Source organism: Aquarana catesbeiana, linkage group LG03 (genome assembly GCF_042186555.1).
Source record: "Aquarana catesbeiana isolate 2022-GZ linkage group LG03, ASM4218655v1, whole genome shotgun sequence".
Taxonomy (NCBI): Eukaryota; Metazoa; Chordata; class Amphibia; order Anura; family Ranidae; genus Aquarana; species Aquarana catesbeiana.
The window spans coordinates 348,253,551-348,274,354 of record NC_133326.1 but is presented as its reverse complement, the minus strand read 5'-3'; the positions used below and the strand labels follow the sequence as shown (position 1 = coordinate 348,274,354).

The 20,804-nt window shown below is 41.9% G+C and overlaps 1 protein-coding gene across 1 annotated transcript in view; it reads right to left on the bottom strand.

Moving 5' to 3' along the window:
* The window catches only part of STK10 (serine/threonine kinase 10), a 253,740-nt gene that overhangs the window by 24,259 nt on the left and 208,677 nt on the right, over window positions 1–20,804 (bottom strand). The window contains exons 10-15 of the mRNA XM_073620588.1: window positions 19,265–19,395; window positions 16,534–16,657; window positions 14,410–14,589; window positions 10,680–10,772; window positions 9,556–9,685; window positions 3,699–3,823 (exon numbers count right to left, since the gene is read on the bottom strand). Coding sequence (XP_073476689.1) covers window positions 3,699–3,823; window positions 9,556–9,685; window positions 10,680–10,772; window positions 14,410–14,589; window positions 16,534–16,657; window positions 19,265–19,395 — 783 coding nt within the window. The remainder of the gene's footprint in view (window positions 1–3,698; window positions 3,824–9,555; window positions 9,686–10,679; window positions 10,773–14,409; window positions 14,590–16,533; window positions 16,658–19,264; window positions 19,396–20,804) is intronic.

Here is a 20,804-nt window from a genome sequence, read left to right as displayed (position 1 = left end):
AATGTGGAGCGGACCAATCCAGCAAGGATCTGCACTAAGACTTTCTCCTCCTGGGAAGCTGAAGAGGGTCCTTCTCCACCTGATTCCTCAGAAGAGGAATCATCTGTACCATCCCGATCCTCTGAAAGGGATTCCTCTCCTTTATCCCAGAGCTCCTCTGCTTGAGGGTCTTGGGGAACAGAGGAAGGCCTAGTACGTTTTCTTCCACCGAGTGAAGATGTAATCACGGCCATTAACCTTTCCTCTAATCCATTAATGGTTGAGGAAAAAACCTCCTGTGTAATGTATACAGGGGTTGAAGTGCCAGAAGCAGGTGTAGCCCCTGACCCCAACGGCTCTCCCTGGCTAGCCGTCCCTGGCCCCTCGGGGGGGGGGGGGGGATGCTGCAGAAAGGGGGTCCCCAGAACCTGAAGGAGATCCCCTAGAGCCTCTGGTTCTTGGGGTATTTAAACCTCTTCTACCCATAGTGCAAAGCAACAAGGTGGAGGTATCACAAAATGAACACTGACTGCTGAGCGATGTAGTCTGGCAAAAGCCTTGCTACCAAATGCCCAGTCTGGTGTTTCTTTAGTAAATGCTGCCTAGGAGAATGCCTGTGTCCCACCTAACATGCGACCGTCAGCTCTGTGTCCCTCCAAAGGCTTTGTGCACCTGTAAAGTGTGCCTTTAATAGCCTGCAGCCGGCAACAGTGGGCGTCTGAGCACGCTGGACGCTGTGCTGACGCCCCCCCCAAAAAAAAAGTGCGCTTCCCGCGCGAGCCGACCCTCCGGGACAAGCATGGAGGGAAGGCTGGGGGTGGAGGAGGAAGGAGAGAGGCCGGCAGTGATGGGGCCTGCACGTAGCAATGGCAATGGCGGCGGCGGTGTTAGTGCGGTGTATAACCGCCTCACAGACCACCTGCAGCCTCCCCCTAGTCTAGGGGGAGATATCCTTGAGGAGAGCCCCCCATCCCATCCTACCTGGAGCCGGCTGGAGGAGCTTGTGCAGCGTGAAAACACTGAGACAGACATCAGCATGAGAAGGTATGTGCTCTTGGCAGCCCCCCGGTGGCGACAATAGGCATAGCAAAGGAGAAATCCTACTAGAGTTAAAAATTCTGTGGAATCTCCCTTACCTTATCCAGCCGCAGGGTTCTGTTATACAGACCCAATCTTCACCTCTCACGGTGGGCTTCGTTTGAAAAAACCTTCAGAGACTGGGGCCCCCTACAGATAGGGGGATCCACAGTTCTGGGCCTGTAAAGCATCCGGCCAGAAATAAGGAATTTAAAGCCATTTTCTGATATGCGGGGTCCAGCTTTCTAAAAAGAGGAAGCGTTACAGGTAAAACCTAGTTTCTTTGGACACGAGGCCCGGGTACCATCCAATTCGGCCAAGAAAGGACACTTTGAAATGGATCCAGTTCGCCTGGCTTGCCCCAGTATAGGATATTCCCTTTGGAGCTCGGCACAGGACATCTTTACACGTCCAACACCTAAGACACTGGCGTAAAAACTGAGGTATCCCTGTAAGGGGAGGGATTATATAGGGGGTTGAACTTCCTGGTTAGGGTGTGCCAGTGTCCAATCACCTAGTTATACCTATATAACCCATCAGTTATTACTGAGGCTCTATGTCCCGTGATGTTCGAGAAAGAAAGTATGTTCCTGTACAGTATAGTATGCACTCAATACTTGATCGGGGCTCCTTGCATGAACTACAGCATCAATGCGGTGTGGCATGGATAGCGATCAGCCTGTGGCACTGCTGAGGTGTTATGGAAGCCCAGGTTGCTTTGGTAGCAGCCTTCATTTCATCTGCATTGTTGGGTCTGGTGTCTCATCTTCCTCTTGACAATACCCCACAGATTCTCTATATGGTTTAGATCAGGCGAGTTTGCTGGCCAATCAAGCACAGCGATAACATGATCATTAAACCAGGAATTGGTACTTTTGTTGGTGTGGGCAGGTGCCAAGTCCTGCTGGAAAATGAAATCAGCATCTTTATAAAGCTGGTCAGCAGGGGAAAGCCTGAAGTGCTCTAGAATTTCTTGGTAGAGGGCTGTGATGACTTTGGACTTGATAAAACACAGTGGACCAACACCAGCAGATGACATGGCTCCCCAAATCATCACGGACTGTGGAAAATGTAGTATTTCATTTGGGAATCAAGGTCCCAGAGTCTGGAGGAAGAGTGAAGAGGCACAGAAACCAAGTTGCACGAGGTCCAGTGTGAATTTTCCCACAGTCAGTGATAATTTGGAGAGCCATGTCATTTGCTGGTGTTGGTCCACTGTGTTTTATCCAAGTCCAAAGTCAGCGCAGCCCTCTACCAGGAAATTCTAGAGCACTTCATGCTTCCCTCTGCTGATCAGCTTTATGGAGATGCTGATTTCAATTTCCAGCAGGACTTGGCACCTGCCCACACTGCCAAAAGTATCAATACCTGGTTAAATGATCATGGTTTCACTGTGCTCGATTAGCCAGCAAACTCGCCTGACCTAAACCCCATAGAGATGTTGTGGGGTATTGTCAAGAGGAAGATGAGAGACCCCAGACCCAACAATGCAGACAAGCTGAAGGCCACTACAACCTGGGCTTTCATAACACCTCAGCAGTGCCACAGGCTGATCGCCTCCATGCCACTCCACATTGATGCAGCAATTCATGCATAAGGAGCCCAGACCAAGTATACCAAGACCAAGTATGTACAGCATACTATACTGTACATACTTTTAAGTAGGCCAACATTGCTGCTATTAAAAATACTTTTTTTTATTGGTCTTATGTAATATTCTAATTTTCTGAGATACTGAATTTGGGGTTTTCAATAGCTGTGAACCATAATCATCAAAATTAAAAGAAAGAAACGTTTGAAATATATCACTCTGTGTGTAATGCATCTATATAAAATATATGTTTCACTTTTTTAATTGAATTCCTGAAAAATTAACTTTTTGATAATATCTAAATTTTATGAGATGCACCTGTATGTGTTATATATATATATATATATATATATATATATATATATATATATATATATATATATATACATACACATACAGTGAAGTATCAAAAATACCCACTGGCACAGGTGGTTCCCACTAGCATCTGTAAGAAGCGCAAAAGTCACAATCTTTAAATGTGCCAAGGTAAACCTTGCACCTACATCCTGATCTGATGGGTTGTTCCTTACAATTAGAGCCAGACTGCTACTAACAATAAAGACGGTTTACCATCAAAAAGGAAAATCTACACAAATCTCTCAGGATCACGCATTGACATGGTCAGGTAGACATACCAGGGGTTAAAAAACGCAGCTATGGCTAATCACTGGACAATGCAGGCTTAGGCAGTCTACCTATTGAAATTTAACTAGTGACGATCCCTTGCATGGAAAATGGTCTCTTCAGTATTTTCTATAGTGCACTGACTACTACTGAATGCACTGAGAAGGGCCTCCTTTTCTTCCCTTCTATCCTGCTCACACAGGGCTGGGCCTCTTCATATAAAAGGCATGCAGGCTAGTCTAGTAAAAAGATAGATCTTTCACCCCCATCATTAAGATCCTATTATAATAAATTCTCACCAAGCTGTGTCCCCCAATGGGCAATAAAGAAAACGTTTTGATTTAGGGGAGTACTGAGCTGCAATCTTTTTTGCACTAAACATTTAATGTAAAAAGTTACCAGTGATCAGCTCCAGCTGTTTTTGTACCTTGTCATGTTTTCTAAGCAATTCATGCCGCTGCAAAAAGTACTGGTCTTTCAGCTGTTGCTTATTGAGCTGGTGTCTCTCCTGCAGGTGGCGCTCCTCCAAGTCCCAAATGCAGGCTTCCCTGTCTAAAAGAACAGAATAGAACTCTGGTTAAAAAACAAAACCATGAAATATAACTAAATTCAAAGTTTATTTTTTTTTATTTTTTATGAATGGTCAAAGTTTTTGTGATTTTTTTTTTTTCTTGCCATCTATGTCCCACTAGGGAAATTTCCCTGAGGGAAACCATCTCTTCACCAGAACAAGTGTCCGCATTCCTACTATTGCTGTTCTGGGGCCAACTTAAAATTTGTAATTTTCTCTCACTTTCATTTTCAGTGATATCGATCACCAAGAGAGGGTTGATCTCCCTAACAGGGACACATGCTATGTCTACTTGATACATTAGGGTCCTTGACCCATAAAAAGAACTGCAACAATAAAGTAATCGGTAATCCTGAAAATAAAGTTTTAGTAATCCTGAAAAAACACAATTCATATCCTTGGGTTGCTATGTTTACTCCAGACTGCATGTATTAAACGATCCCTAGATGCAACCAGGCTGGATGTCTGCCTTTTTTTATCTCCATTACATGGTTGCTTGATGAGATTAGTAATTTACAGAAAAGAACATTGTTTGTGCTTTTAGTTCAGCTCACAGAAAGTGACACTAAAAAAATGTTCTTGGTCTGAAAAGTTTAAAACTATTGCAGCCACCTCATCTATATACTGGAGAACAGCAGTAGATTACATTTTTGTTCTTGGGTTTAGATATTCTTTAAACTTTAAAGCAGCAATTTCTTATGCAGGAGAGGATCCCGATATAGTTAGCGGACCTTCCTTTTTTTTAGCTTTTTATTAATGTCTCTTAGAAAATAAATGGTTTAATTTTAGGGGCTCATTCACTCCAGCAGTGTAGGGCAGTGTTGGCCAAGGGAGTCCCATCAAAAGAACAGCATTCTTATTCTTGACCAAACACTTCATATGAATGGCTCCTCCACGCTACCCTGTATCTGGGAAAGGGAGAAATTGAATGTACTGTCCATATAAACTACTCCCGCACCAGCAACACAAGAGCTGGTATCGGCAACTGGCAGCCCACACAATCTTCTACCCTACAATTTTTAATAAATCAGCCCAACTGGACTATCCTGTGAATGATGCAGGGCTGGTGCTACCACTAGGCAAACTAGGCAGCCGCCTAGGGCGCACTGATGCCTAGGGCGCCTGGCCACTGGTGTTCCTACTCTCTTCTCTCTGCTGAAAGCAACCAAGTCTCAGCATCAACTGGCAGCCGTCGCTCTGTTCTCACATAGTGTCAGAGGCGCAGCGATGGTGGAGGACTGTGTCCATGTCCCGACTCCCAAATGAATGGAAGCAAGCAAACATTCATTGATGGGCGCTGGTAGGCTGCATTTGATGGGCACTGCTGAGGCTGCATTTGATGGGCACTGCTGAGGCTGCATTTGATGGGCACTGCTGAGGCTGCATTTGATGGGCGCTTCATTAAAAAGGTGGGGTATACATGGGCAGGGCAAAGGGGGTGGAGTCAGAGGTGGAGCCGGGGGGGGGGGCGGCAAAATGAGGTTTCGCCTGGGGTGTCAAAAATCGTTGCACCAGACCTGGAATGATATAAACTACATCTTAATAATTAGAGGTCATTTTACATGGAATGCATAATTCATATGAATGTGACCTATTTCCCTCTGACTTGGGGGCTGGATTTTTCTATAACAGTCGTTGCTAACTTTGTAAATTTGGCACAATCTGGCAGCAAACAGCATTATTCGGTTCTCAACAGGTCTCATACCAATGATAAACACTTTGACAAGTCTGAAGCTGGGCAAAGATGGAGCGAAATTCAGTCGGTTCAGCAGGTACTGGTCTAATTTTAAACGGTTTGTGGCCCTCTGTGCTTGACAGAAGGCGATTGTTAGATTGAACAGATGTGCTAGAAAACTTTCGTCTATCAGCAGCTGCAGCCAGTTTGGTATACCTCCATCCACTTCATTTGTGTAATTGAGGAATCTTTTTTTATTTTTTTTAAATCAGCCTGCAGACTGAAGAAAAAAAACAACTATGCCTAGCTTTAGAACAGTATAAGTATTATTATTATCACTAGTATTTTTTTAATTGTTTTACAATTGTACAATCTGATTGTATAATGTATGGTTCAAGTTCTACACATAGCCATTTTGAGATACATCCCAGTCTTAGTCTGTAGGGTTCAATATTGAGTTGGCCCACCCTTTGCAGTGATAACAGCTTTAACTCTTCTGGGAAGGCTGTCAACAAGGATTAGAAGTGTGTCTATGGGAATGCTTGACCATTTTTCCAAAAACGCAGGCCAGGCACTGATGTTGGATGAGAAAGCCTGGCTTGCAGTGTCTGCTCTAATTTATCCCAAAGATGTTCTATCGGGTTGAGGTCAGGACTCTGTGCAGGTCAGTCAAGTTCCTCCACCCCAAACTGGCTCATCAATGTCTTTATGGACCTTGCTTTGTGTACTGGTGCTCAGTCATGTTGGAACAGGAAGGGGCCATCCCCAAACTGTTACTACAAAGTTGGGAGCATGAAATGGTCCAAAATGTCTTGGTATGCTGACACCTTAAGAGTTCCCTTCACTGGAAATAAGGGGCCAAGCCCAACCCCTGAAAAACACCATCACACACATCACACTTGGAAGAGTCAAGTGTTTTTTTTTTTTTTTGGAAAACATCCATTACATTTTTAGGGGGCAGCCTATGACGTCATGCCGCAAACCGGAAGTCGACGGGCCAGCATTTTCTAGCACTATATGTTGCATAATTTTTTGAGATTCCTGCGCACTTACATTGGGGGATCCCAGGGGGGGGTGGGGATGGTTAGAAGCATTTGCGTAGGAGTGGAGGTGAACAACATTCCTGGTATACCAGATGTGGCTTAAAGTGAAAATCCATTTGACCTGATGATTATTGGGTCAAACTAGAAGGTGAGAGCATTGGCACACTGGTGATGGCTTGTGCACTATTAAAGAGACGCACACATATATTCATTAAGAGGATATACTAATTCCAGCACAAGTGGATGAAAAATTAATAATGGACATAGCTTTTAATTTGATGTATATAGACTTGAATATCTGAAGGACTCTTACCGTATATACTCGAGTATAAGTCGAGATTTTCAGCCCTTTTTTTTAGGCTGAAAGTGCCCCCCTCGACTTATACTCGAGTCATCGCCATCTGCCTACATGATCAGCGTGTCATGCAGACAGACGGCAGCCATTCCACTGTTCAAAAGCCGCGCCTCCTCCTCGTCTATGATAGGCAGAACACTCAATTTCCCAGCAGTCAGTGTAGAGCCTATCATGGACATTCTCTCATCCTCGTCCGTGGTATGAGGATGAGAGAATGTCCGTGATAGGCTGACCGGCTGACTGCTGGGAAATGGAGTGTTCTGCCTATCCCAGATGAGGAGGAGGCGCGGCTTTTGAACAGTGGAATGGCTGCCGAATGTTATTATGACAAGCTGATCAGTGGATGCAGAGCGGCACATGGAGGCTGCAGATCGGCACATGGAGGCATGCACTGGACACAGGTAGGCTGCACAGTACACAGGGACACATGCACAGGACACAGGTAGGCAGCACAGGACACATGCACAGGACACATTTAGGCTGCACAGGACACATGCACAGGACACAGGTAGGCTGCACAGGAAACAGGGACACATGCACAGGACACATGCACAGGACACATGCACAGGACACAGGTAGGCTGCACAGGACACAGGGACACAGTGAGGCATGCAGCTGCAGATGGGCATTGTAGACCCTCTTTTCCACTTACAGTAGCTGCTGCATTTCTCACCCTCTGCTTATACTCGGGACAATAAGTTTTTCCCAGTTTTTTTGTGGTAAATTAGGGGCCTCGGCTTATATTCGGAACGACCTATACTCAAGTATATACGGTATATATTCAATTTTTTATCTTTTCGTTTATTTATGGTTAATTTTTTTGGTTGCACATGACAGCAAGATTAGCGTAACCATGCAAATGGACTTGAAGATTTTTTTTTAGATTGAGTTTTGCACCATTTGATTCATTTGAATGTTACTGTTGCATTTAGTATAAATTCTACTGCACGCCACTGTTGAGTATACAGGCGGTCCCCGGGTTACAAACATCTGACTTACAAACGGAGGGAGAGGAAATATACCTCTTGGGAGGGAAATTCACTCCTGTAAGAGTTATCATGGGAAAAAGGTCTCTCCACTGAAGCTTTTGTCACCAATCCTTGTTTCTGCAACAACCCAAAATTTTCAAAATCCAATTGTCACAGGGATAGAAAGTGAAGTGAAATCTTCTGAACAGGGACATAGACAGCAAATCAAATGTTACAGGGGTGTCAACCCTTCCCTGTGCTATCCAAAAAACTTAAAATTTTTTTTTGGGCTGGAGCTACACTTAAAAAATATATCTGTTCCGACTTGCATACAAATTCAACTTCAGAACAAACCTACAGACCCTATCTTGGGGACTGTCTGTATTAGGATACCATTGACAGTGTCGTGATCCATACGTGCATAAATTACCTGATGATCCTGACAGAAATTTTGTCAGTGTCCTGAGTTCTCTGCCCATTCTGCATTCTTAATAATGATATTGTTCTCAGCTGAGGATTATAGTACCCCTCCTCTCTAGGTTATTGAGAAGAGGAAAGGGGATGGTGTTTATATTCCTGTGGTGGAAGCACTACTTTTCCATAGATAAAGGATGGTGTGTGAGCGTTGCCACCCTAGGATAGGAAATATGTTACTGGCATTTCAATATAGTATTACATTTTTGCTTTTAGGCTTAAGCCCGGCACACACGGCCCGAATGTCGGGAGGCAACGTCCGACATTCGGCCCATGTGTAGGTCAGTCGGTCCAACAGTAGCTGTCCATTTGGCTGGCTTCTGTTGGACGAGCATGCTAGAAAACCAGCAGTCCACCGGCTCCCGATCGGAGCTCTCAGCCAATGGCTGTACTAATGTTTGATCGTTAGTACAACGGCTCCGACTGGAGCTGTCAATTTTTTGGGTTTTTTTAATGAAAAAAAAAAAAAAACTGTTATGCCCCGTACACACGGTCGGATTTTCCGATGGAAAATGTCCGATCGGAGCGTGTTGTCGGAAATTCCGACCGTGTGTGGGTTCCATCGGACATTTTCCATCGGATTTTCCGACACACAAAGTTGGAGAGCAGGAGATAAAATTTTTGTCGGAAATTCCGATCGTGCGTACACAAATCCGACGGACAAAGTGCCACGCATGCTCAGAATAAATAAAGAGATGAAAGCTATTGGCCACTGCCCCGTTTATAGTCCCGACGTACGTGTTTTACGTCACCGCGTTTAGAACGATCGGATTTTCTGACAACTTTGTGTGACCGTGTGTATGCAAGACAAGTTTGAGCCAACATCCGTCGGAAAAAATCCTAGGATTTTGTTGTCGGAATGTCCGAACAAAGTCCGACCGTGTGTACGGGGCATTAGTGTGTTCCAGGCTTTACATATGCTCAAGATAAAATGGTAGTACCTTTTGCATTAAAGATTTCATCTTAAAGATGTTTTGACACACATTTTCACACCTAGTTTAATCGCAGATAAAAAGGTAGAAAAAGGAATACAAAATAAATAAATAAAAAAACACCCTAAAGGTATTATGCAGTTTGTCTTGGGAAGGTCAGTTCCACCAAGCCTAATCCTCCACTGGGGTAAAGCTGAGGAGAACTCAAAGCATAGCAGTGTACACCTCAGTAGGATGCAGAATGGCCCTCTCAGGTGTTACGTTACCTCTAAGACGTTGTTGTTTCTTGTTCAGGAATTCCCTCTCTTTGCTGTAAATCTCCTTCTTGTTCTCTAGGGTGATGGCACTCATGGCCAGAGCCATATCTTCTTTCTGCTTATTTAGGAATTGTTGCTCCTTCAAAAATGACACAAAGTGAAGTGTAATGCAATCCAGCATTCAAAGCCAACACTTACTTAGGTAATATGAAAGACCAACCAGCTTACACTGCTGAAAATGACAAGAGTACAGTGACTGTGTTACATTCCCCACAAAGAATACAAAAGCAGTACAGAAAGTATTCCAAGGAGCACTTGGCAGTTATTCAGGGCCAGCCAGCAAGCTCTGAATAAGCAAGCCATGCTTGTTTTATAGAATAAAAGAACAGTGTTATCCACAGGTAAGCTGAGCACCTTGCTCAAATGGTTTTTAATTATCCTTTTCCATGATATGTTTTGTACTGTACAATAAGGCCCCTTTCACACTGGGGCGGTGGGGGCGTCGGCGGTACAACAGCGCTATTTTTAGCGCTGCTGTGCCGTTGTTCTTGTAGCTGTATTCGCCCGCTAGCGGTGCGGTTTTAACCCCCGCTGGCGGCCGAAAAAGGGTTAAAATCCCTCGTACAGCGCGGCTATAGCCGCGGTATTGCCGCGGTATAGCCGCGCTGTCCCATTGATTTCAATGGGCAGGAGCGGTTTAGGAGCGGTGAATACACCGCTCCTTCACCGCTCCAAAAAAGCGGTTTGCAGGACTTTTTTCACCGCCCTGCCTGCGCACCTCTTCAGTGTGAAAGCCCTCGGGCTTTCACACTGAACAAACAGCGGAGGCTGTTTAGGGGCGGTTTGCAGGCGGTATTTTTAGCGCAATACCGCCTGCAAACCGCCCCAGTGTGAAAGGGGTCTTACAGGGTAGAAATACATTGAATTCATCTTGGTCTCCTGGTCCTAAAGAGCCTCAGGATCAGCATATGTGGAGCAATGTAAATGCTTGCAAATTCATACAAACACCATGAACGGAGGAAAAAATCTGTACTGCATTAGTCTTTTGGGGCTAGTGGAAAGTTTTTACTGAAGGCAAACCTTGTGTTAACACGTGCCACTATTATCTATGAAAGAGAGAAGCATGCTGTTACCTCTGACTGTTTCCTCTGTGCAAATTCATCCATTTTTAGCCTCATGGTTTCTCTCCTTTGTTGCCTTGGAAGCTTCTCCACTTCAGCCTTCACCTGTAAGATAAAGCAGATGGTACTTGAAAAGCCACTGGTAATAGAAAAAAAAAAAAAAGTAAAGCTGTGACATGATAAAACTCCCTGCTGTAACTGAAGATGCCATACCTGGACAGTTCCCTTACTTGTTCAGCCAAAAGCCAAATAATGATGTTAAAAATATATTGATTCATACTAATTTAGCAAACACGTGTATAGGGCCAGTCATGTTCAGTTAGTATATATTTTCATGTAAGGACTGCCTTAAAATGGTATTAACATTTATTATGAAAGGAGATGAGCTGAGTGGCTCTAGAATATCATGCACCTCATCCCATTTAGTGACGATCAAGAAAGAGGAGGATTAGGATTATTGCGGTGCTTGTAATAAATAATGCATAAAGAGTTAAATAAAAAAAATAAAAATATAATAATTTTTTTTTTAAAACTCTTTATGCATTATTTATTACAAGCACCGCAATAATCCCAATCCTCCTCTTTCTTGATAAACATTTATTATATTGCAGTTTGGGATTTTTAGATGTGTTGGCTGCATTTGTTTTTTTTTCCATTTTCAGGCTTTTTTTCTATTTTCACCTTGCGATCCTGCCAGTAATTCTGTTGTTTTTCTAAAGAATAAGCTCTCCAGCAGAATGCATTCATTACAGAAATGAGACAAACCATTTAACACTGACAGGGATACTAACAATGATCAGCTTTTTATTTTATTCTTTTATTTATTTTTAATATTTTATTTTTTATTTATGTAAAACCTTTTATACTGTTTGCTGTAACTGCTTGGCTTCAGTTTACTAGTGTATTTAAATCAGCTAGTGCAGCTAACACTCCCCCCCCCCCAGACTGACAATTCTACTGTCCAAAGGTGCCCCCTGTGCTCATTCATCCAGAGAAGAGGCACTCTAATACAGGACGATGTGATTACTGGCCAGATCACCAGGTGAAAACAGACAGGAAAAAAGCCAAAGAAAACGGATGAAGCCACCATATCTAATGATTGCTAAGCTACAATATTTAACATTTTACATGTTGGGTTAAATGCTGCTTTAAAGAGAACTTCACCCTTATGTTAAAAATCACAACAAAGGCACTTTTTAAAATGTTTAGTAATTGGAATCTAAGTACCCATAAAATTGTGGGCCATTTCTGCTTTGCATACCTGAGTTTTCTTTTTTTCTCATTGTGACCACTTTCTCTAAGAGCAGATTAATCTGTTTCCCTTTACTTCCTGGAACTTTGTTGAAGGGAAAAGGCACTGGTAATGTAGCCTTCCCATGATGCATCTGTGAGGTCCTGGTTACATCACCAGTACCTTACTCAACCAGGAAGTGGGAAAAAAGTAATTGTAAGTAAAAGCAAAGTTTAACTTATGAATGTAAGCACTTTTCATATCAGCATGCAGATAGTTAAAGGATGGAAAGACCTGCTTTAAGCTGTCGTTGCACAATTTTCAAATGCTTGCTAATTTTCATATTTCATATATAGATAAAAGACGATCTAAAATATTTTAGCTTGCACTTGCAGACAAAGAATGTTGTAATGTCAATGGATGATTAGCTGATGTCAGTCAAGAACAAAAAAAATCCAGATAGTCATTTGGAACAGGATAAAACATGTCGATGTAGCAAAGCGGACATTCTGTACAAAGGGATTTTATAACAGACTTCTAAAGGTAAATGTCAATTTTTACACAGCGTTTTACAGTATACATCTAGGAACTGCTAGAAAGCTGTGATATGAGAAAGGGAGCAATAAATAGCTTACAACAGTCTCAGTGCAAAGGTACCATTCTAGGTCATAGTAAGAGGAGTAGCATGGATCATAAGGCATAAATAACTGGCAAGAGAAGCGGTAAGTATAGTCATGGAGTTGATGAACTGAAGGCATCATGGCAGGGATCATAATAAGGCTTAGCAATGCTGGATTGTACTGGCAGGTTTTATTTTAGATTTGTATTAATTAGGGCCCTTTCACACTGGGGCGGGGGCGGCGGTAAAGCGCCGCTATTGTAAGAGGCACGTTACCGTCAGTATTCGGCCGCTAGCGGGGTGGTTTTTCTCCCCCCGCTAGCGGCCGAGAAAGGGTTAAAAACCACTGCAAAGCGCCTCTGCACAGGCGCTTTGCCGGCGGTATAGCTGCGCTGTCCCATTGATTTCAATGGGCAGGGTCGGTGAAGGAGCGGTATACACTCCGCTCCTTCACCGCTCCGAAGATGCTGCTAGCAGGACTTTTTTTCCCGTCCTGCCAGCGCACAGCTCCAGTGTGAAAGCCCCGAGGGAGAGTTTACTTTACCTTTACAAATATGCAAGTGTAACAGTAGATGCATAATACTGTAAAACAGGAATATGCAATTAGCGGACCTCCAGCTGTTGCAAAACTACAAGTCCCATCATGCCTCTGCCTCTGGGTGTCATGCTTGTGGCTGTCAGAATCTTGCTATGCATGATGGGACTTGTAGTTCTGCAACAGCTGGAGGTCCGCTAATTGCATATCCCTGCTGTAAAAGGTCCACTGGTCTCCAAAAGTTGTATAAGCTAGGACTCCATTGTGGGTGATTCAGTGGATACATTTTTGGCTAAGGATACATATCAGAGCCTGGCTGTAAGAGTCTTGTGGTACACCATCCGTCAATAGTTGCGTACCGCAAGGCTCTGTACTAAGTCATGTCCTGTTTAAACAGTTTGTAAGTGATATGACTGAAGGGCAAGGTCTCTCTTTTGCTGATGAAAGAAAGGCATGCTATAAGGTTGATATTCCCATAGGTGTCTAATACAGAACATGATTTGGCATTGCTGGAAGATGGGTCAACACAACACAAACGTTCAATGTCTCTGAAAGCAATATAATGCATCTAGGGAAAAGGAATCCATTGATAGGGTGAAGCAGAGTGTTGGCCAGGAACTACAGAGAAAATAAGATTTGGGGATACTTATTTCAGATCCCTGCAAAATGAGCAAACAGTGTGACCAGGTAGTGGGGAAAGTGAATGGAATTCTGGGATGCATCACCAGCAGGAGGAAGGAGGTCTTGAGTTCCTCTTTACAGCTCCTTAGTTATATATCATTAGAATACTGTGTCCAGTTCTGGGGACCTCACTAACAAAAAGATATTAATAAGGCAGAAAAAAATTGTAAAAGAGTATTCCATATGAGGTCAAGACCAAGAACATGAAGATACGATCTCAAAACTAGCAGGAGGAAAGTTTAAAACCAACCTAGAATGTAATATTTTACCAAAAGAGTAGTGGATGCTTGGAACAGGCATCCAGCAGAAGTCCTAAGTCAGTCAACAGTAAGTGAATTTATATATGCATGGGACAAACATAGATCTATATTTAGAAAAAAGGTAAAAAAAATCACTTTTTCTGCTGTCACTCTTTTTTCCAGTGGGCAGGGCATAAAATTCTTCATAAACAAAATGATATAAATAAAATACACACATTCCAGTTACTTAGCAATAAGCGTATGAACACATATTGGTATTTAAAAATACTTCCTCTCTCATATACTTTACAAAGAAAAAAAATGCTACTGAACAGGATTGTAAAAGGTTGTGTAAAGTGATTCTGTCAGATAATACGATAAATGCATTATCAGATACATCTGAAATGTACAAACATGTCAAAACAACAGGCAGTTACCTCTTTCTTTCGTAACTTAAGCTGCTCAAGGAATCTGTTATATTCCTTTTCTTGCTCTGCGCGAATTCGCTTTGACTCATCTCTCCTGCGCACGGCATGCATTTGTTCCATGTGTTCAATCTGCTGCTTCTGTTGGCGTTCTAGCATTTCAAGTTCTGTATCGTAGTACTTTTTCTTTGACTGAAAAAAACAGAGGTAGGTAACATACTGTAAACTAAGAGGCTAGGCAGTACTGGAGTCCCTCAAAGTGAAGATGCACTGTGGTACAACTCCTATTTAAAAGGGGCATATTGGCATACAAGTTACATAGTGTATACTCTATATTAGGGCTGCAACTAACGATTATTTTCATAATCGATTAGTTGGCCGATTATTGTTTCAATTAATCGGATAATAACCTTAAAAAAAAAAGCGTGGTGTATAATTTAATATGTAAAGTTTAAAAAAAAGCAATTTATTCTTAAAAATCTATTTGCAGTGGTAAATATAAATAACCAACCATGATTAGGGAGCGACATTTCTAATCCACGCTGAGAATAACAGACAGAAGAGATATACTGTATATACTACTATTGGAGGTGGAATCTGGTAAATATCATCAGACTCAGAGATCACATTTTTTTTATTTAGACCCCTTTCACACTGGGGCGCATGTAATGTGCCCTCCTCCCACGTAATGTGGCTTGCCTCCATGTAAAAGTTTACTTTAAATGTAATAGTGATGCCTTCTATTACCTCCAGTCTATCAGCCTCCACCCTCTCTGGGTTCAGATGCTGATCTTCCCTGCACAGTCTTTAAAGTATTTTTTTTTTTTAAACAAACATGTTATACTTACCTGCTCTGTGTAATGGTTTTGCACAGAGCAGCCCCGATTCTTCTCTTCTGGGGTCCCCCACTGATGCTTCTGGCTCCTCCTGCCTTTAGAGTGCCCCAATAGCAAGCTGCAAATTATAGTATAGCGTGCCCCTATAGCAAAGTAAAAAAAACTTCTGCCTTTAGACTCACTCACTTCCTGCCCAGGACTGCATGTTCCATGAGGCACTGCTCCTCACACATTCACATTCACAAGTTCTCAGGCACTTACTGATGTATGGATGGTGTACTGAGCTGCATGTGTGCTGCACTGTATTTCCTGATATGTAAACAAATAATGCATTCTGTATGCAGGCCAACTAATCGGCTGGCCGATTAATCGATTATGAAAATAGTTGACAACTATTTTCATAATCGATTAGTTGCCGATTAATCAATTAGTTGTTTCAGCCCTACTCTATATTAAAGTCAATAGATGACATGCCAAATGTTCGCTATATGCCTCTAATAACAATTGCCATTGTGTCACATCCAAAGACACTCATGATTATGGATATGGACTGTAAGAGCCCTTGCACACTGGGGCGGTTTGCAGGCGCTATTGCGCTAATAATAGCGCCTGCAAACCGCCCCGAAAGTGCCGCTGCTTTCATTCCAGTGTGAAAGCCCCGAGGGCTTGCACACTGGAGCGATGCGCTGGCAGGACGGTAAAAAAAGTCCTGCCAGCAGCATCTTCGGAGCGGTGAAGGAGCGGTGTATATACCGCTCCTTTACTGCTCCTGCCCATTGAAATCAATGGGACGGCGCGGCTATACCGCCGGCAAAGCGCCTCTGCAGAGGCGCTTTGCGGTGGTATTTAACCCTTTCTCAGCCGCTTCCTGGCAAAAGGGTCTCTTTAAGCACAAATGTGTCAATTATGGTACCTCGAAAAAATTCAGGAAATCTTAGGGGTTCAAAAACTTGCACTACTGTAAACCAGGCTGCATTTGAGCTTTACTGACCCTGCCCATCACATTTTTGCCACTAAGCAATAATATGCTCCTTGATGCTTTTCAATGAGATTAGCTCAGTAAACCTTTCTTAAACGAAAAAGTCATTCACATGTCTCATGCCATTATATATCTAAAAATCAACAGGCCTATTCCTCATTCCAGAACAGTGGGCTGGGTGATGCAAATACCGTTTCTTTTTGTCCCATCAGAACCGCTGGTGTATAAAGCAAAAGAAAAAAAATGCCAAAATGCCAATTCATTCTAACTTCTGAAATTCTAAGGTGACCTCTACTATTAATAGGAAAAAAGGATTCTTACGTTCATTTCCTGCTCAAAGCGACGTATCATTTGCTCCAGCTGTAAGACATGTTTTGCATTCAACTGGGCCTGGTTCCTGTGCTCTTCTTTCTGCAAAAGCCTCAATTCACGTAGTTCTTGGCGCCTGAGGTAGGTAAAACATTAATCGGATTTAGTCCTTGCATACTCTTTATATTATTGGACAAGTTAATTTTGTCTCATACACGTGGTGGTAGAAGTCCATTGACATTTGTTTCAAAAGGTTAAAAATTTATAGTATGCAGAGCTAAAGCTGGATTGAACCAAGAATTACATTTTCTGTTCCAACAAAGCAAATAGCAATTTCCTTGCTTCCTTATTCTGGATTAATAATGCAACTGTCAGTCAAAGTTATATAGCAGAAATGCTGCTTAAGGGCATACAGTTTGTGAGAATGCTTAGAAAATAGAATTGTTTACAGAGTTCAACCATTTTTTTTTTTTTTTTAAACAATAGATTTTAAGGTATTTAGTTAACTTAAACCATGTTTTTTGTCTTTTTTCTAGATTATAGTTTTGTTTAAGCTGTAGCAAAGGAGTAGACCCAACCCAGACATCACAGAACCCCAATAAGATCATTCACTTATTTCCAGGGCAGACTGGGTATAGTGCCTTGCTAATCTTCAAAATTAAATTACAGTGATCCTTCTAGCATTATCCTTATAAATACTTTGCTACCCTTCCAGTATGCTACACTTAACTTTTAAAGAGAAGTTTGGGGTTAAACCCCCCCCCCCCCCAACTCTACACCGAGAACTGAGGGATCAAAGACCACTGATCACTCAGTTCCCAGTCTTCAGTGAGCTGGTGACTGTCAGTCATCGGCTCTCTGCTCTGCCCCTCCAGCGCTGGGCTGGGGGGGGGGGGGGGGGGGGCTGGGTTTCAGGAGCGGCTGGCTCAGGCTCTCAGCGGTTCGCTGGGTCGATCCCGACATTAAAGTCAGGATCTCTTCAGAGTCTGGACTGGCTAAAAATGAGTCACAGGAGTGCAGAACTGCACTCTTGTGATCCCCAGGAGAAGTAGGCCAGAAGAGCTATACTTCTCCTTTACCACTTTCTAAGAAGCACCCAAACACCAACCTAGGGAATTTCCCCAGTGATCTGTTCTTATATTATCTCTTTTGGTCTGTAGAGTATGTACAGGCAACACTTTTTTTTTTAGTTTGGATAGAGTAGAAAAAAAGCGTAACTCCTGTTAGGGAGTTGTCACCAAGGTAAAACACGAGGACATCTGATCCTGTGACAACAGATCTCTCCATCCACATAAATGAGGTACCAATGTCAGAATACACTGATCAGCATCTGCAGCTGCCGATTAAGAAAAGTTTTCCAAAATATTCCTTAGACAGACCTTGCTCAAATGATCGACTGTTGAGCAGGAACTGCCACACAGTGACCAATATGTGGCCAGTCCATGCTGGACTGGAATTAGGTTTACTTCGGGGAGATTTCTTCTCATTTCTTGTTGCATCTCCAGGACCAGATAGGGATTTTAACCCTTCCCTACTCTATTTAAAATGTAAAAAAAATGAAAAGGTTTTGGTTTAAAAACATTTTAAATATGAAATGGAAAGCATTTTGTTATTTTTCTTCTTTGTTCACTTTTGTTCTGATAAATATACATTGGAAAGAGTTTTTGTGTGTCCTGTACAGTTCCAAAGAGCCTGCGAACTACAAAACACTTCACCTATGTTACAAAAGAGAAGCTGCCAGTATTGTTCCTCATCCTAGAATATTTGCATCGAAATAAGAAAAGAAAAAGTGGACTTCACTTGTACCAGGGGAACACCAACATTTACAATTGCAAAAACGTTATTAAATTATAAACTTACAAAGAATAAAAATACCATGGGATAATAAAACCTAAGTATGAAGTCACATCGCTCTTGGTGACAATATAGATAGTGTGTGTAATGCAACACAAAATTTTATATTATTGCAACCCATGAAAAAGGTTGGCGTGTTTCTCATAGATGCTTCCTTAGAGCCTTTTTCATATGTTTATGAGAGAGTGGCCCATCTTAAGAGAATACATATTAGTTATACATCCAACTTTATTTTTTTTTTTAACTGATCACTGTATTAGTGTCACTGGTCCCCAAAAAATGTCAAAAGTGTCAGTTAGTGTCCAACTGCCCACCACAGTCCGGATATAAAGTTGCTGATCGCCGCCATTTTAAGAAAAAATAAATAAAAATGCCATAGTTTGTAGACGCTATAACTTTTGTGCAAACCAATCCATGTATGCTTATTGGAATTTTTTTTTACCAAAAATACTGTATGTAGCAGAATACATATTGACCTAAATTGATGCAGACATTCGATTCTTTTACACTTTTTTTTTATTGGATGTGTTTTATAGCAGAAAGTAAAAAATATGGTTTTGTCTTTTTAAAACTGTGTTTTTTTGTTCACAGCGCAAAAAGTAAAAAATGCAGAGATGATGAAATACCACCAAATGAAAGCTCTATTTCTGGGGAAAAAAAGGACACAAATTTTACCGGTGTACAGTGTTGCACGACTGCACAATTGTTAGTTAAGGTAACAGTGCCGTTTCGCAAAAAATGGCCTGTCATGAAGGGGGGTAAATATTCCAGAGGGCAAGTGGTCAAAAAAATCCTTTATATTCACTTTAATATGATTTATCCTATATTTACCAACTACAAGTAAAAGTGATGCCTTTAAATCAGTGAAGAACAAAAAGATCTTGTGTACCTCAAAAAGCGCATCTCTTCATCTTTTTTATCATCGTCCCCAATAATCTTGGAGGTTGTAATGCTCACTTCAACACCATCAACTACATATCGCCTGGTACGCTTCAGTGTTTTACTGTGAAGTCGAGAATCCTAGAACACATAGGAAAAATGGCGTTAACAGTTTATTGCACACCCGTTAACAGAGGTAACTGAAAAACAACTCCGGTTATCAGTAAGGCTGCATTCACACCTGAGCGGTTTAAAGTCGCGCATTTTTACCGCAATTTTGCTGAGTTTTTACCATGTTTTTGCCGCGATTTTGTTCAGGTCACCAATGTATAAGGCAGAAAAACGCCTGTAATCCGTCCCAAAGAAGCTCGTGTTCTTTTTTGAGCTTAGGGCATTTTTCAGGCGTTTTTCTTCAGGTGACAAAACGCTCAGATATGAACAGGTGCCATTGAAATTAATGCGATTTTGCTTGTTGGGCGTTTTTTCAGGCGTTTTACGAGCTGAAATCGCTCAGGTGTGAATGCAGCCTACAATGGCAATATTCATTAGTCAGTAGCTACAGAGGCATACATTCTTCAGAAAGATGAATACATGGTAAAAATGTAGTATTTAATTTATATAATTTATAAGAGCACACCTCTTACACTATTGTATAATCATAGGGGTACTTGCAAAGGGTACTGATGTTTGATCAACAGCATTTCTGGCATTTATTTTGTGCGTAGTTGTACGTATATACGTACAGGAGTAAAATAAATTCCAACTCTCAGAATGAAATTTTAGGCTCATCAAATTAACTTATATGCATGTAAAATACCAACTGGCAATTCAGATTTCTGTATTTTACTCATCTATATGCAGTGCATGTTCACATACCTGTATGTACATGCAATGAGTTACATTTAAATCATTAAAAAAAAAAAAAAAAACAAAAAAAAAAAAAACAAAAACAAAAAAAAAACACCTGTATGCCTAAAAACACTGTTTTTGGCAGCAGTGTGCAAGATGCCCAACTGTCAGGACATAGTAAAAAAAAAAAAAAAATAAAAATGCATACCAGATTAATAAATAAAAGGGAAAAAAATGGACTTGTCCTGCTACTGAACATGATATTACACTAATCAAATGTATAAATACTTCCAAGATCAACATGAATGCTGTCAATTCTGATTTCAAACAGAGGATACAAACACAAATTCCTGCAGGTATGTATTGACTAAAAGGAAATAAAAATGAATTCCAGGTGAAGGAAAAGTTACTCTTGTACTGGGACCCCCACTGCAAAGGAAGATACGCGTTCTATCAAGTAGACAGGAATATGGTGAAATACTTACCTTCCTTACTTCTATAGGCTTCCTTTCCATACGACCGATTCCCTGATGCAGCTCCTCTTTACTGTCTGACCTCCTGGATGCCTAGGGCCCTCCCACATCACAAGAGCCTCAGAGCACCGTCTACCGGGGATGTGAGAGGTAATTCACTCTATTTATCATCCCCTAGACCATGGATACGCAATTAGCGGACCTCCAGCTGTTGCAAAACTACAAGTC